This window comes from Scomber japonicus, chromosome 24 (assembly GCF_027409825.1).
Source record: "Scomber japonicus isolate fScoJap1 chromosome 24, fScoJap1.pri, whole genome shotgun sequence".
In the NCBI taxonomy this organism is placed as follows: domain Eukaryota; kingdom Metazoa; phylum Chordata; class Actinopteri; order Scombriformes; family Scombridae; genus Scomber; species Scomber japonicus.
In genome coordinates this window covers 1,454,941-1,467,440 of record NC_070601.1, presented here as the reverse complement: position 1 = coordinate 1,467,440, position 12,500 = coordinate 1,454,941, and the positions used below count along the sequence as shown (strand labels likewise).

At 44.5% G+C, this 12,500-nt stretch overlaps 1 protein-coding gene across 2 annotated transcripts in view; it reads right to left on the bottom strand.

Annotated features, from left to right (window-relative positions):
- Positions 1 to 10,057, bottom strand: part of LOC128354293 (protein EFR3 homolog B-like) — a 42,218-nt gene extending 32,161 nt beyond the window's left edge. Inside the window, exons 1-5 of one of the 2 annotated variants that reach the window (XM_053314538.1) lie at positions 9,955 to 10,057; positions 9,802 to 9,906; positions 2,285 to 2,361; positions 396 to 523; positions 2 to 152 (exon numbers count right to left, since the gene is read on the bottom strand). In XM_053314538.1, the coding sequence (XP_053170513.1) occupies positions 2 to 152; positions 396 to 523; positions 2,285 to 2,361; positions 9,802 to 9,906; positions 9,955 to 10,057 (564 nt within the window). Of the gene's footprint in view, position 1; positions 153 to 395; positions 524 to 2,284; positions 2,362 to 9,801; positions 9,907 to 9,954 lie in introns of those variants that run through there. The other variant, XM_053314539.1, reaches the window with a different exon arrangement.
- Between the last annotated feature and the right edge of the window lie 2,443 nt (positions 10,058 to 12,500).

The following is a 12,500-nucleotide window of genomic DNA, read 5'->3' as shown; positions in this document are numbered from 1 at the left end:
CTGAGTTGGTAGCCAGGATGTGCAGGTGCGGCTTGTCCGTCTCCAGCAGCAGACGCAGCGTACTGAGGAAACTCTCCACCAGCAGGTTGATGCTCTGACAGTGACACGCGAGCAGCAGCTGCTCCAACGCCTCCATCGCTATACACACATACCTGAAACACACACACACACACACACACACACACACACACACACACACACACACACACACACACACACACACACACACACACACACACACACACACACACACACACACGTTAACTCCAATGCCTTCATCGCTATACACACATACATGAAGGAACATACACACACATTAAAGGGTTTAAATGTGCGTGTAGTTGTGTGTTGTTGTGTGTATTAGTGTGTGTATTAGTGTATTGTTGTGTATTAACCCGTAGCGGTGGCGGTTCAGCTCTCTGGTCAGACGCTCAGACAGATACGCAGCGATGCGATCCAGTTTCTCCGGAGCAGACAGAGCGAAGAAGGTTAGCTTCTCCATGTTGGCTTTCACCAGTCCGTCCTGATCACACACACATAAAACACACATTACACACATTACACACACATAACACACACATATATAACACACATTACACACACATAACACACATTACACACACATAACACACACATATATAACACACATTACACACACATAACACACATTACACACACATAACACACACATATATAACACACATTACACACACATAACACACACATATATAACACCCATTACACACCCATTACACACATTACACACACATTACAAACATGTTACAATCAATCAGTCTCTATATTTAGACCCAAAACTCCCTTCAAAGTCTGTAAAGTAAGAATAAATATGTGTTCTGAGTTTGACATACTACAGAAAAGTGTGTTGTTAACCACCCTGCTAAATCTGAATGATTAAAAAAAATCGCTAAATTTATGAAATTAGGCTTCAAAGTTGTGTAAAAATTAGCTCCTAAATGCTGTGGGAGTTCCCGCCGAGTCCGCTGAAGCCCCGCCCCCTACCAAGTGTCACCTGTCAATCAAAGTCACCACCTCTACCAGAAACATCCGGTTAGCGCAGCAGCTAGCTCGGCTGCTAGCTCGGCTGCTAACTCGGCTGCTGACTCGCCGGCTAACTCTGCAGCTAGCTCAGCTAACTGGCTAACTGTAGACTGTAGTAGTAGTAGTGCTAACTCAGCTAACTGGCTAACTGTAGACTGTAGTAGTAGTAGCAAAGTCCTTCTAAGGCAAGTCATCTCACTCGGCGGCAAAATTGGCCACGCCTCCGGGCAGCTATTTGGCCATAGGAAGACCAACCGGCTATCTAAATGAATAGGGAGAGAGCTGTATCTCCATTTTCCGAGGTCTAAGGGACATAAAAAACATATGTTTTGAAATCACGATGAAAATCAAACTATAATCGCTGAAAGGGTTTGATGGTTTGGTATCAAATTAACGTTTTAAAAGCCTTTTTCCTTACAGGCATCTTGGACTGCGCATGCGCAATACTTCACGACAGTCTTCATTTACGGCAGGCACTGACAGCAAGACGTCATCTTACGCTCACAGCAGAGACAGGAGTTTGCTCACAGTCAACTTTCCCAGATCATGCCACAATTTTGGATAAAGGATTACAAAATATATGTACACAAAGTAGTATAAACTGCTGATCATGTGTTTTAAAATGTCGCTGTTGTAAATGACTTCCAAGTGTCGCAAAAACGTGACCGCGTTGGACCAGCAAAATGATTGGAGCAACGGCACCAGAAGAGGCGGGACATGTGCAAACACCGGCCATCTTGACGTTACGTAGTTTCCCTATGCATTTCAATGGGAGTGATATGTCTCCTCTTATTATAATGTCTCTGGTAGTAGTGCTAACTCAGCTAACTGGCTAACTGTAGACTGTAGTAGTAGTAGTGCTAACTCAGCTAACTGGCTAACTGTAGACTGTAGTAGTAGTAGTGCTAACTCAGCTAACTGGCTAACTGTAGACTGTAGTAGTAGTAGTGCTAACTCAGCTAACTGGCTAACTGTAGACTGTAGTAGTAGTAGTGCTAACTCAGCTAACTGGCTAACTGTAGACTGTAGTAGTAGTAGTGTGTGCTGAATGTATTTCTACCTCTACAGCAGCAGGGGCGGGTTTATGCTAATCCTAGCTCCACAATTCAAATCTAAATGGTTGAAATGCTTTTTACACCTTTTTTAGAAATACATTTATGACCTATTTTATGTGTTTAGAAGCAAAAGTCTGAATTCACTTTCCACGGCCTTACTCTGTATTTACCTCGGGGTCTTCTGGGAAAATGTTGTCGACCAGCCGTTTGTAGCGAGGACGCAGCGCCCAACAGCATCCACACAGACCTGAACACAAAGACATTAACTTCACTATGCTGCAACAAATCAGTACAAGTACCTCAAACTGTACTACAGTAAAGTATAAGTACCTCAAACTGTACTACAGTAAAGTACAAGTACCTCTAACTGTACTGCAGTAAAGTACAAGTACCTCAAACTGTACTACAGTAAAGTATAAGTACCTCAAACTGTACTACAGTAAAGTACACGTACCTCAAACTGTACTACAGTAAAGTACAAATACCTCAAACTGTACTGCGGTATAGTACTAGTACCTCAAACTGTACTACAGTAAAGTACTAGTACCTCAAACTGTACTACAGTAAAGTACAAATACCTCAAACTGTACTACAGTAAAGTACTAGTACCTCTAACTGTACTACAGTAAAGTACAAGTACCTCAAACTGTACTACAGTAAAGTACTAGTACCTCTAACTGTACTACAGTAAAGTACTAGTACCTCAAACTGTACTACAGTAAAGTACTAGTACCTCTAACTGTACTACAGTAAAGTACAAGTACCTCAAACTGTACTGCGGTATAGTACTAGTACCTCAAACTGTACTACAGTAAAGTACAAGTACCTCAAACTGTACTACAGTAAAGTACAAGTACCTCAAACTGTACTACAGTAAAGTACAAATACCTCTAACTGTACTACAGTAAAGTACAAGTACCTCAAACTGTACTACAGTAAAGTACTAGTACCTCTAACTGTACTACAGTAAAGTACTAGTACCTCAAACTGTACTACAGTAAAGTACAAATACCTCTAACTGTACTACAGTAAAGTATAAGTACCTCAACAGTGTACTTATTGAATACTTTAGTAAATGGAGCCTACTTTCCACCTCTGATATGTAGTACTTTGTGTAGTATTGTGTAGTAGTGTGTAGTACTTTGTGTAGTATTGTGTAGTAGTGTGTAGTACTTTGTGTAGTAGTGTGTAGTACTTTGTGTAGTATTGTGTAGTACTTTGTGTAGTATTGTGTAGTAGTGTGTAGTACTTTGTGTAGTATTGTGTAGTGTGTAATGATCATTTACGGCCACATGGAGGCGCCACTCTCATTTTATTTCCTCAATTCCACATTTCCTCTTTCTCTCTCTGAGCGTCCAGAGTAACAGGTTTTGGGAGATTACAGGAGATGCACAGCAGGTCACACACAGACACACACACACAGACACACACACACAGACACACACACACACAGACACACAGACACACACACACACAGACACACAGACACACACACACACACACACACACACACACACACACACACAGACACACAGACACACAGACACACAGACACACACACACACACACACACACACACACAGTAATACTACATCTTAAGCGTTTTAATCCTGCGGTGGCTCGTTACGTAATGTGTTTATATTGTTGTTTTTTAGTTAGCGGAGTTTAAAGAGTCTGCACGCTCGCTGGAGGGACGTTGGTTCAATCCCAAACAGGAAGTCATGTGACCCGGCAGAGTGCTGGAGGGACGTTGGTTCAATCCCAAACAGGAAGTCATGTGACCCGGCAGAGTGCTGGAGGGACCTTGGTTCAATCCCAAACAGGAAGTCATGTGACCCGGCAGAGTGCTGGAGGGACGTTGGTTCAATCCCAAACAGGAAGTCATGTGACCCGGCAGTGTGCTGGAGGGACGTTGGTTCAATCCCAAACAGGAAGTCATGTGACCCGGCAGAGTGCTGGAGGGACGTTGGTTCAATCCCAAACAGGAAGTCATGTGACCCGGCAGAGTGCTGGAGGGACGTTGGTTCAATCCCAAACAGGAAGTCATGTGACCCGGCAGAGTGCTGGAGGGACGTTGGTTCAATCCCAAACAGGAAGTCATGTGACCCGGCAGAGTGCTGGAGGGACGTTGGTTCAATCCCAAACAGGAAGTCATGTGACCCGGCAGAGTGCTGGAGGGACGTTGGTTCAATCCCAAACAGGAAGTCATGTGACCCGGCAGTGTGCTGGAGGGACGTTGGTTCAATCCCAAACAGGAAGTCATGTGACCCGGCAGAGTGCTGGAGGGACGTTGGTTCAATCCCAAACAGGAAGTCATGTGACCCGGCAGAGTGCTGGAGGGACGTTGGTTCAATCCCAAACAGGAAGTCATGTGACCCGGCAGAGTGCTGGAGGGACGTTTGTTCAATCCCAAACAGGAAGTCATGTGACCCGGCAGAGTGCTGGAGGGACGTTGGTTCAATCCCAAACAGGAAGTCATGTGACCCGGCAGAGTGCTGGAGGGACGTTGGTTCAATCCCAAACAGGAAGTCATGTGACCCGGCAGAGTGCTGGAGGGACGTTTGTTCAATCCCAAACAGGAAGTCATGTGACCCGGCAGAGTGCTGGAGGGACGTTGGTTCAATCCCAAACAGGAAGTCATGTGACCCGGCAGAGTGCTGGAGGGACGTTGGTTCAATCCCAAACAGGAAGTCATGTGACCCGGCAGAGTGCTGGAGGGACGTTGGTTCAATCCCAAACAGGAAGTCATGTGACCCGGCAGAGTGCTGGAGGGACGTTGGTTTAATCCCAAACAGGAAGTCATGTGACCCGGCAGAGTGCTGGAGGGACGTTGGTTCAATCCCAAACAGGAAGTCATGTGACCCGGCAGAGTGCTGGAGGGACGTTGGTTCAATCCCAAACAGGAAGTCATGTGACCCGGCAGAGTGCTGGAGGGACGTTGGTTCAATCCCAAACAGGAAGTCATGTGACCCGGCAGAGTGCTGGAGGGACGTTGGTTCAATTTCAAACAGGAAGTCATGTGACCCGGCAGAGTGCTGGAGGGACGTTGGTTTAATCCCAAACAGGAAGTCATGTGACCCGGCAGAGTGCTGGAGGGACGTTGGTTCAATCCCAAACAGGAAGTCATGTGACCCGGCAGAGTGCTGGAGGGACGTTGGTTTAATCCCAAACAGGAAGTCATGTGACCCGGCAGAGTGCTGGAGGGACGTTGGTTTAATCCCAAACAGGAAGTCATGTGACCCGGCAGAGTGCTGGAGGGACGTTGGTTCAATCCCAAACAGGAAGTCATGTGACCCGGCAGTGTGCTGGAGGGACGTTGGTTCAATCCCAAACAGGAAGTCATGTGACCCGGCAGTGTGCTGGAGGGACGTTGGTTCAATCCCAAACAGGAAGTCATGTGACCCGGCAGAGTGCTGGAGGGACGTTGGTTCAATCCCAAACAGGAAGTCATGTGACCCGGCAGAGTGCTGGAGGGACGTTGGTTTAATCCCAAACAGGAAGTCATGTGACCCGGCAGAGTGCTGGAGGGACGTTGGTTCAATCCCAAACAGGAAGTCATGTGACCCGGCAGAGTGCTGGAGGGACGTTGGTTCAATCCCAAACAGGAAGTCATGTGACCCGTCAGAGTGCTGCTGAGCAAGGCAGCGGCACTAACTCACTACACACGTTTAAATCCTTTCACATCATCTGACAGTCAACTAAAGCTCAAACTAGAGAGAACCAACTCTGATTTCACAATGAGTTGAAGAAGATCAAGATCATCATCATCATCATCATCATCATCATCATCATCATCATCATCATCATCATCACTAAACCCCAGAGACGTTAAGGCACATCATCTTCTTTTAACAATCAATTTAATTTTACTTTTTAAAACCTCTTTAACCCTCCTGTTGTCCTCGAGTCAAGGAAGGAAGGAAAGGAGGGAAGGAAGGTAGGAACGAAGGAAGAAGGGAGGGTGGGAGAAGGAAGGAAAAGAGGAAGGGAAGAAGGAAGGAAGGACAGAGGAAAGAAGGAAGGAAGAAGGAAGGAAAGGAGGGAGGGTGGGACGGAGAAAGGAAAAGAGTAAGGAAGGAAAGATCCTTCTTTCCTTCTTTCCTTCCTTACTCAGACGGAAGGAAAGAAGGAGGGAGGGTGGAAGGAAGGAAGGACAGACGGAAGGAAGGAAGGAAGGAAGGAAAAGAGGTAGGGAGGGACGGAGAAAGGAAAAGAGTAAGGAAGGAAGGAAGGAAGGAAAGACAGAGGAAAGAAGGAAGGAAGGAAGGAGGAAAGAAGAAAGGAGGGAAGGAAAGAAGGAAGGAAAGGAGGTAGGGAGGGATGGAGAAAGGAAAAGAGTAAGGAAGGAAGGAAGGAAAGACAGAGGAAAGAAGGAAGGAAGGAAAGAAGAAAGGAAAGAAGGAAGGAAAGGAAGGAACAATTAAAACAGACGGTTAATTTGACTCAGGAGACCAACAGGAAGTTAATAACCTTTACTGATGTATAAACACTAAAGTCTCTTTTTATATTATATTATAAGACTTATAATAATAGTAAAGCAGGATTTAACTGTCATAGCAGGTTAAATGAAGCTCATATTACTTTAATTAATAAGTTGATTCAGATTTATTAATTAGGAGTCACAACATCATAAATTCAATTAAACAATTAAAAGCCAAAATGTTGAATGAGATCAGCTGACTTTAAATCTCATTATTTGGATTTTAAAATATAATAAATTACACTTTTACTCTCTTGGTATTTCTTAAAAACCCTAATATAAAATATAAAACATCTTAAACTGTGTAAAACCCCCCCAAAACAAACATTAAATATTAAATCCTGTGTCATGCATTAATATTTAAACCTTTCAAAATAAAATATTCCAAGGTATTTATTTATACTGCTACACCTGTACCTGTGTCTACTCTTAAACTTCCACTTTACTATCGACATATTTATTATTAATATACATTTTTCATACTCTTCTTATAATAATTTCATAAATCTGACTTTTGGTGCATTAATATAACTAAATATAATCTTTTTAAAATGTGAATAAATGTTAAATATCTCTTCTCACCGTACATGAAGACGATTCCTCCGGCTCTCATCCACAGAGTCACATCACACACACACACACACACACACACACACTGGTAGTTAATCCTTCACACACACACACACACACACACACACACACACACGCCCCCTTTCATTCACCGTCAGATAAAAATAGAAACCTCGTATCTTAAATTAATTTTTTTTTGGGTTAATTTTTGTTTTATTTTGAAACTGAATAAAAACAGATTTAACACACAGAGAGAGAAAGAGAGGAGTATTAATGTTGTTCTCACAGGCTTTTAACAGGTCTCTGTCTCTCTCTGTGTGTGTGTGTGTGTGTGTGTGTGTGTGTGTGTGTGTGTGTGTGTGTGTGTGTGTGTGTGTGTGTGTGTGTGTGTGTGTGTGTGTGTGTGTGTGATCCCAGGCCATGTGCAGAGGCTCAGCTCTCTATAATCTGCTCTGGATTTATTCATCATTCCAACAGAAACACAGAAAAATATCACAGAGAGCTGCTGAACTACTGTTTCACTGTGAAGCCCCAAAGACATTTAAACATTTAAACATTTAAACATTTAAAACTATAAATAATAACATATATTCACTCTCTTCTCTTCTGAGGAACCCTAACTAGTCAGATTCATTTAATCAGTTCATGATTTGAAAGATAATTTATAATGAATTCCCTCCATTTATTACCTTTAATAGTATTGTAAGTAAAGAGGAAGGAAGGAAGGAAAGGAGGGAAGGAAGGAAAGGAAGGAAGGAAGGAAGGAAGGAAGGAAGGAAGGAAGAAAGGAGGAAGGAAAGGAAGGAAGGAAGGAAGAAAGGAGGAAGGAAAGGAAGGAAGGAAGGAAGGAAAGGATGGAAGGAAGTACAGACGGAAGGAAGGAAGGAAGAAAAGAAGGGAGGACAGACGGAAGGAAGTAAAGGAGGGAAGGAGGGAGGAAGGAAGGAAAGGAGGGAAAGGAGGAAGGGAGGAAAGGAGGAAGGAAGGAAAGGAGGGAGGGTGGAAGGAATGAATGAAGGAAAGGAGGGAAGGAAGAAAGGAAGGAAGGGAGGAAAGGAGGGAGGAAAGAAGGAAGGAAGGAGGGAGGAAGGAAGGTAGGAGGGAAGGAAGCTGCTGAACTGTTTCACTGTGAAGCCCCAAAGACATTTAAACATTTAAACATTTAAAACTATAAAACTATAAATAATAACATATATTCATATTATATTCATATCTTTCCACTCAGATTCATTTTATTAGTTCATGTTTTGAAAGATAACGTATAATGAATTCCTTCCATTTATTACTGATTCCTGCAATAGTAAGTAAAGAGGAAAGGAGGAAGGAAGGAAGGAAGGAAGGAAGGCAGGAAGGGAAGGAGGAAGAGAGGAAGGAAGTTCTTCCTTCTTCTCTCCTTCTCTTCCTTCCTCCCTTCTTTTTGCCTGTCTTTCCTTCCTTCTCTTGTGATTTCCTTCTTTCCTTCCTTCCTTCCTTCCTCCCTTCGTTTTTTCCTTTCTTCCTTCCTTCCATCTGTCCTTCCTCCCTACCTTCCTTTTTTCCTTCCTTCCTTCCATCTGTCCTTCCTCCTTACCTTCCTTCTTTCCTTCCATCTGTCCTTCCTCCCTACCTTCCTTTTTTCCTTCCTTCCTTCCTTCCTTCCTTCCTTCCTTCCATCTGTCCTTCCTCCTTACCTTCCTTCTTTCCTTCCATCTGTCCTTCCTCCCTACCTTCCTTTTTTCCTTTCTTTCTTCCTTCTATCTGTCCTCCCTACCTTCCTTTTTTCCTTCCTTCCTTCCTTCCTTCCTTCCTTCCATCTGTCCTTCCTCCTTACCTTCCTTTTTTCCTTCCTTCCTTCCTTCCTTCCTTCCATCTGTCCTTCCTCCCTACCTTCCTTCTTCCCTTTCTTCCTTCTGTTCTTCCTCCTTGTTCCTTCTCTTCCTTCCTCCCTCCCTTCCTTTTTCCTGTCTTTCCTTCCTTCCCTTCTGATTTCCTTCCTTCCTTCCTTCCTTCCTTCCTTCCTTCCTTCCTTCCTTCCTTCCTTCCTTCCATCTTTTTAATGATCCGGCCCACATGAGATCAAATTGGTCTGTATGTGGCCCTCGAAGGAAAATGAGTTCGACACCTCTGGATTAGAGTTTGTTTAAAGATGATTTTTTAGGTTTAAATATTAAAGTTTAGTTTAGTTAGTCGTATAATATTCAATATTTAAAATTTAATTAGACAAATATTCTTCTTCTGACTCTTATAAAGTTTTAAAAAGTCCCAAAAGGGAGGAAGGAAGGAAAAGAGGAAGGGAGGAAAGAAGGAAGGAAGGGAGGGAAGGAGGAAGGGAGGAAGGAAGGAAAAGAGGAAGGGAGGAAGGGAGGAAGAAGGAAGGAAGGTAGAAAGGAAGGAAGGAAAGGAGGGAAGGAGGAAGGACAGACGGAAGGAAGGAAAGGAGGGAAGGAGGAAGGACAGACGGAAGGAAGGAAAGGAGGGAAGGAGGAAGGAGGGAGGAAGGAAGGAAAAGAGGAAATGAGGAAGGAAAAGAGGAAGGGAGGAAGGAAGGAAAGGAGGAAGGGAGGGTGAAAGGAACGAATGAAGGAAGGAAGGCAGGAAGGAATGAAGGAAGGAAGGAAGGAAGGAAGGAGGGTTAGGGTTAGGTCAGCGTGTTTCTACCTGCAGGCGTCTGATGGTCGAACACAGAGCAGCAGTCCTGCAGCAGCCGGCGAGGAGCCTCGGATACGGTCGGCATGGCGACGACGGGCCTCGGCAACGACATCCCTCTGGGTAGACTGGGGAAACTGGGCATACTGGGCATGCTGGGCATACTGGGTAAACTGGGTAAAGTGGGCATGGTGATGCCTCGGGGTAAACTGGGAGACATGCTCATGCCCCGCGGCATGCTGGGAAACCTGGGAAGACTCCCCGGCATCACGGCGGAAGGCAGAGAAGAAGAAGAAGAAGAAGAAGAAGAAGAAGAAGGAGAAGAAGAAGAAGAAGAAGAAGAAGAAGAAGACGATGAGCCGATGAAGAGGAAGAGAAGGCGATGAAGGTCTGGATGGAGAGAAGAGAGAAGGAAGGAGTGAAGGAGAAGCAGAGAAGGAGTGAAGGAGAAGCAGAGAAGGAGGAGAGAAGGAGGAGAGAAGGAGGAGAAAGATAAAGCTCCTCCTGCTTCTCCACATTCCTTTAGAGTTTAACTGTTTCAGCTCAACTCAACAAAGATTATAAATTAACTACTTTTATTAAGAGGAACTTCCTTCCCTCTTTTCCTTCCTTTCTTCCTTCCTCCTTCCTTCCTTCCTTCCCTCCTTCCTCCCTCCTTCCTTCTTTTCTCTGTCCTTCTTTCCTTCCTTACTCTTTTCCTTTCTCCGTCCCTCCCTCCCTCCTTTCCTTCTTCCTCCCTTCCTCCTTCTCTCCTTCCTTCCTTCCTCCCTTACTCTTTTCCTTTCTCTGTCCCTCCTTCCTCTTTCCTTCCTTCCCTCCTTCCTTCCTTCCTCCCTTCCTCTTTTCCTTTCTCCCTCCCTCCCTCCTCCCTTCCTCTTTCCTTCCTTCCTTACTCTTTTCCTTTCTCCGTCCCTCCTTCCTTGTCTCCTTCCTCCCATCCTTCCTTCCGTCTGTCCTTCCTTCCTTCCTTCCACTCTCCCTTCTCATTAAACTCTGTGCTGTGTTGACCTTTGACCTCACATCATCACCAGAGCAACTTCCAGCTCCTTCAAAATAAAAGAAACCTTAAATCTGTTCCTCTCTTTTCTATTTACCACATATTTAAATGTTTTACTTTAAGTTAAAGTAATAAAACAGCTTTAAACATTTTATAACATATTTATTATATTATGTGTTATATATATTTTTTCTTTTCCTTTCATTATAAACCCACAAACACATTATTGGTTTTGTGTGTAATATTGATATGGGTGTGTGGGTGTGTGTGTGTGTGTGTGTGTGTGTGTGTGTGTGTGTGTGTGAGTGTTAAAAGCAGCCTGAGTGTTGACAGGAAGTGGAAACTGCAGCTGGAGTTAAACAAATAAACTAAATAAAGAAATAAAACTACAAATTAAAAGCATTAAACTGCAGAGCATCATCAGTATTATTCAATTAATTAATTTCCTTTCCTCCCTTCCTTCCTTCCTCCATCCCCCTTTCTCCCTTCTGTTGTTCCTTCCTCTCTCTCTCCTTCCTTCCTTCCTTCCTCCCTGCCTTCTTTCCTTTACTCCCTTCCTTCCTTCTTTCCTTTACTCCCTTCTTTCCTTCCTTCCTTCCTCTCTCCTTCTCTTTCTTTCCTTCTTCTCTCTTTCCTCCCTTCCTTCTTCCCTTCCTCCATCGTCCTTTCTTCTTTCCTCCCTCCCTCCTACCTACCTTCCTTCCTTCCTTCCATCTGTCCTTCCTCTCTCCTTCTTTCCTTCCTCCATCCCCCTTTCTTCCTTCCTTCTGCCCTTCCTCCCTCCTACCTTCCTTATTTACTTCTTTCCTCCATCCTTCCTTCCTCCCTCCTTCTTTCCTTTACTCCCTCCCTTCCTTCCCTCCTTCCTCCCCCTCCCTTCCTCTCTTTGTTCTTCTCTCTTTCCTCCCTTACTTCTTTCCTCCCTTCCTTTCCCTTCCTTCCTTCATTCCTCCCTCCCTCCTTCTCTCTTTCCTTCCTCCCTCTCTCCTTCTCTTTCCTCCCTCCCTCCTTCTCTCTTTCCTTCCTCCCTCTCTCCTTCTCTTTCCTCCCTCCCTCCTTCTCTCTTTCCTCCCTCCCTTCCTTTCCCTTCTTTTCCTTTCCTTCCTCCCTTCCTTTTCTTCCTTCCTTCATTCCTCCCTCCCTCCTTCTCTCTTTCCTTCCTCCCTCTCTCCTTCTCTTTCCTCCCTCCCTCCTTCTCTATTTCCTCCCTCCCTTCCTTTCCCTTCTTCCTTCCTTCCTTCCTCCCTCCCTCTCTCCTTTCCTCCCTTCCTTTCCCTTCTTCCTTCCTTCCTTCCTCCCTCCCTCTCTCCTTTCCTCCCTTGACTCAAACACAACAGGAGATAATGATGCATTCCGAACTCTTATTTTGAAATTATTTTTAGCAGTTAAATCGACATTTCTCTATCACATTTTTTATATGTTTAGCGTATAAAGAGCTGAATGTGAGGTGAGCAGCAGATAGAAGAGGTTAATAAGATGAGAAGCTGAAACATGAGAGATGAAATGAGATTAGAAGTAAAGCTGTGAGCTCTGACCTGCTCGTCTCCACCGCTGCTCTCTTCGTTGTTCCTCTCTCCGACCGACTAAGAGAAGGGGGGAGGGAAGGAAGGAAAGGAGGGAGGAAAGAAAGAGAGAATGGGGGGAGGGAGGAAGGAAGGAAAGGGGGAGGGAAAGAGGAAGGGAGGGAGGGAGGGAGGAAAGAAAGAGAGAAGGG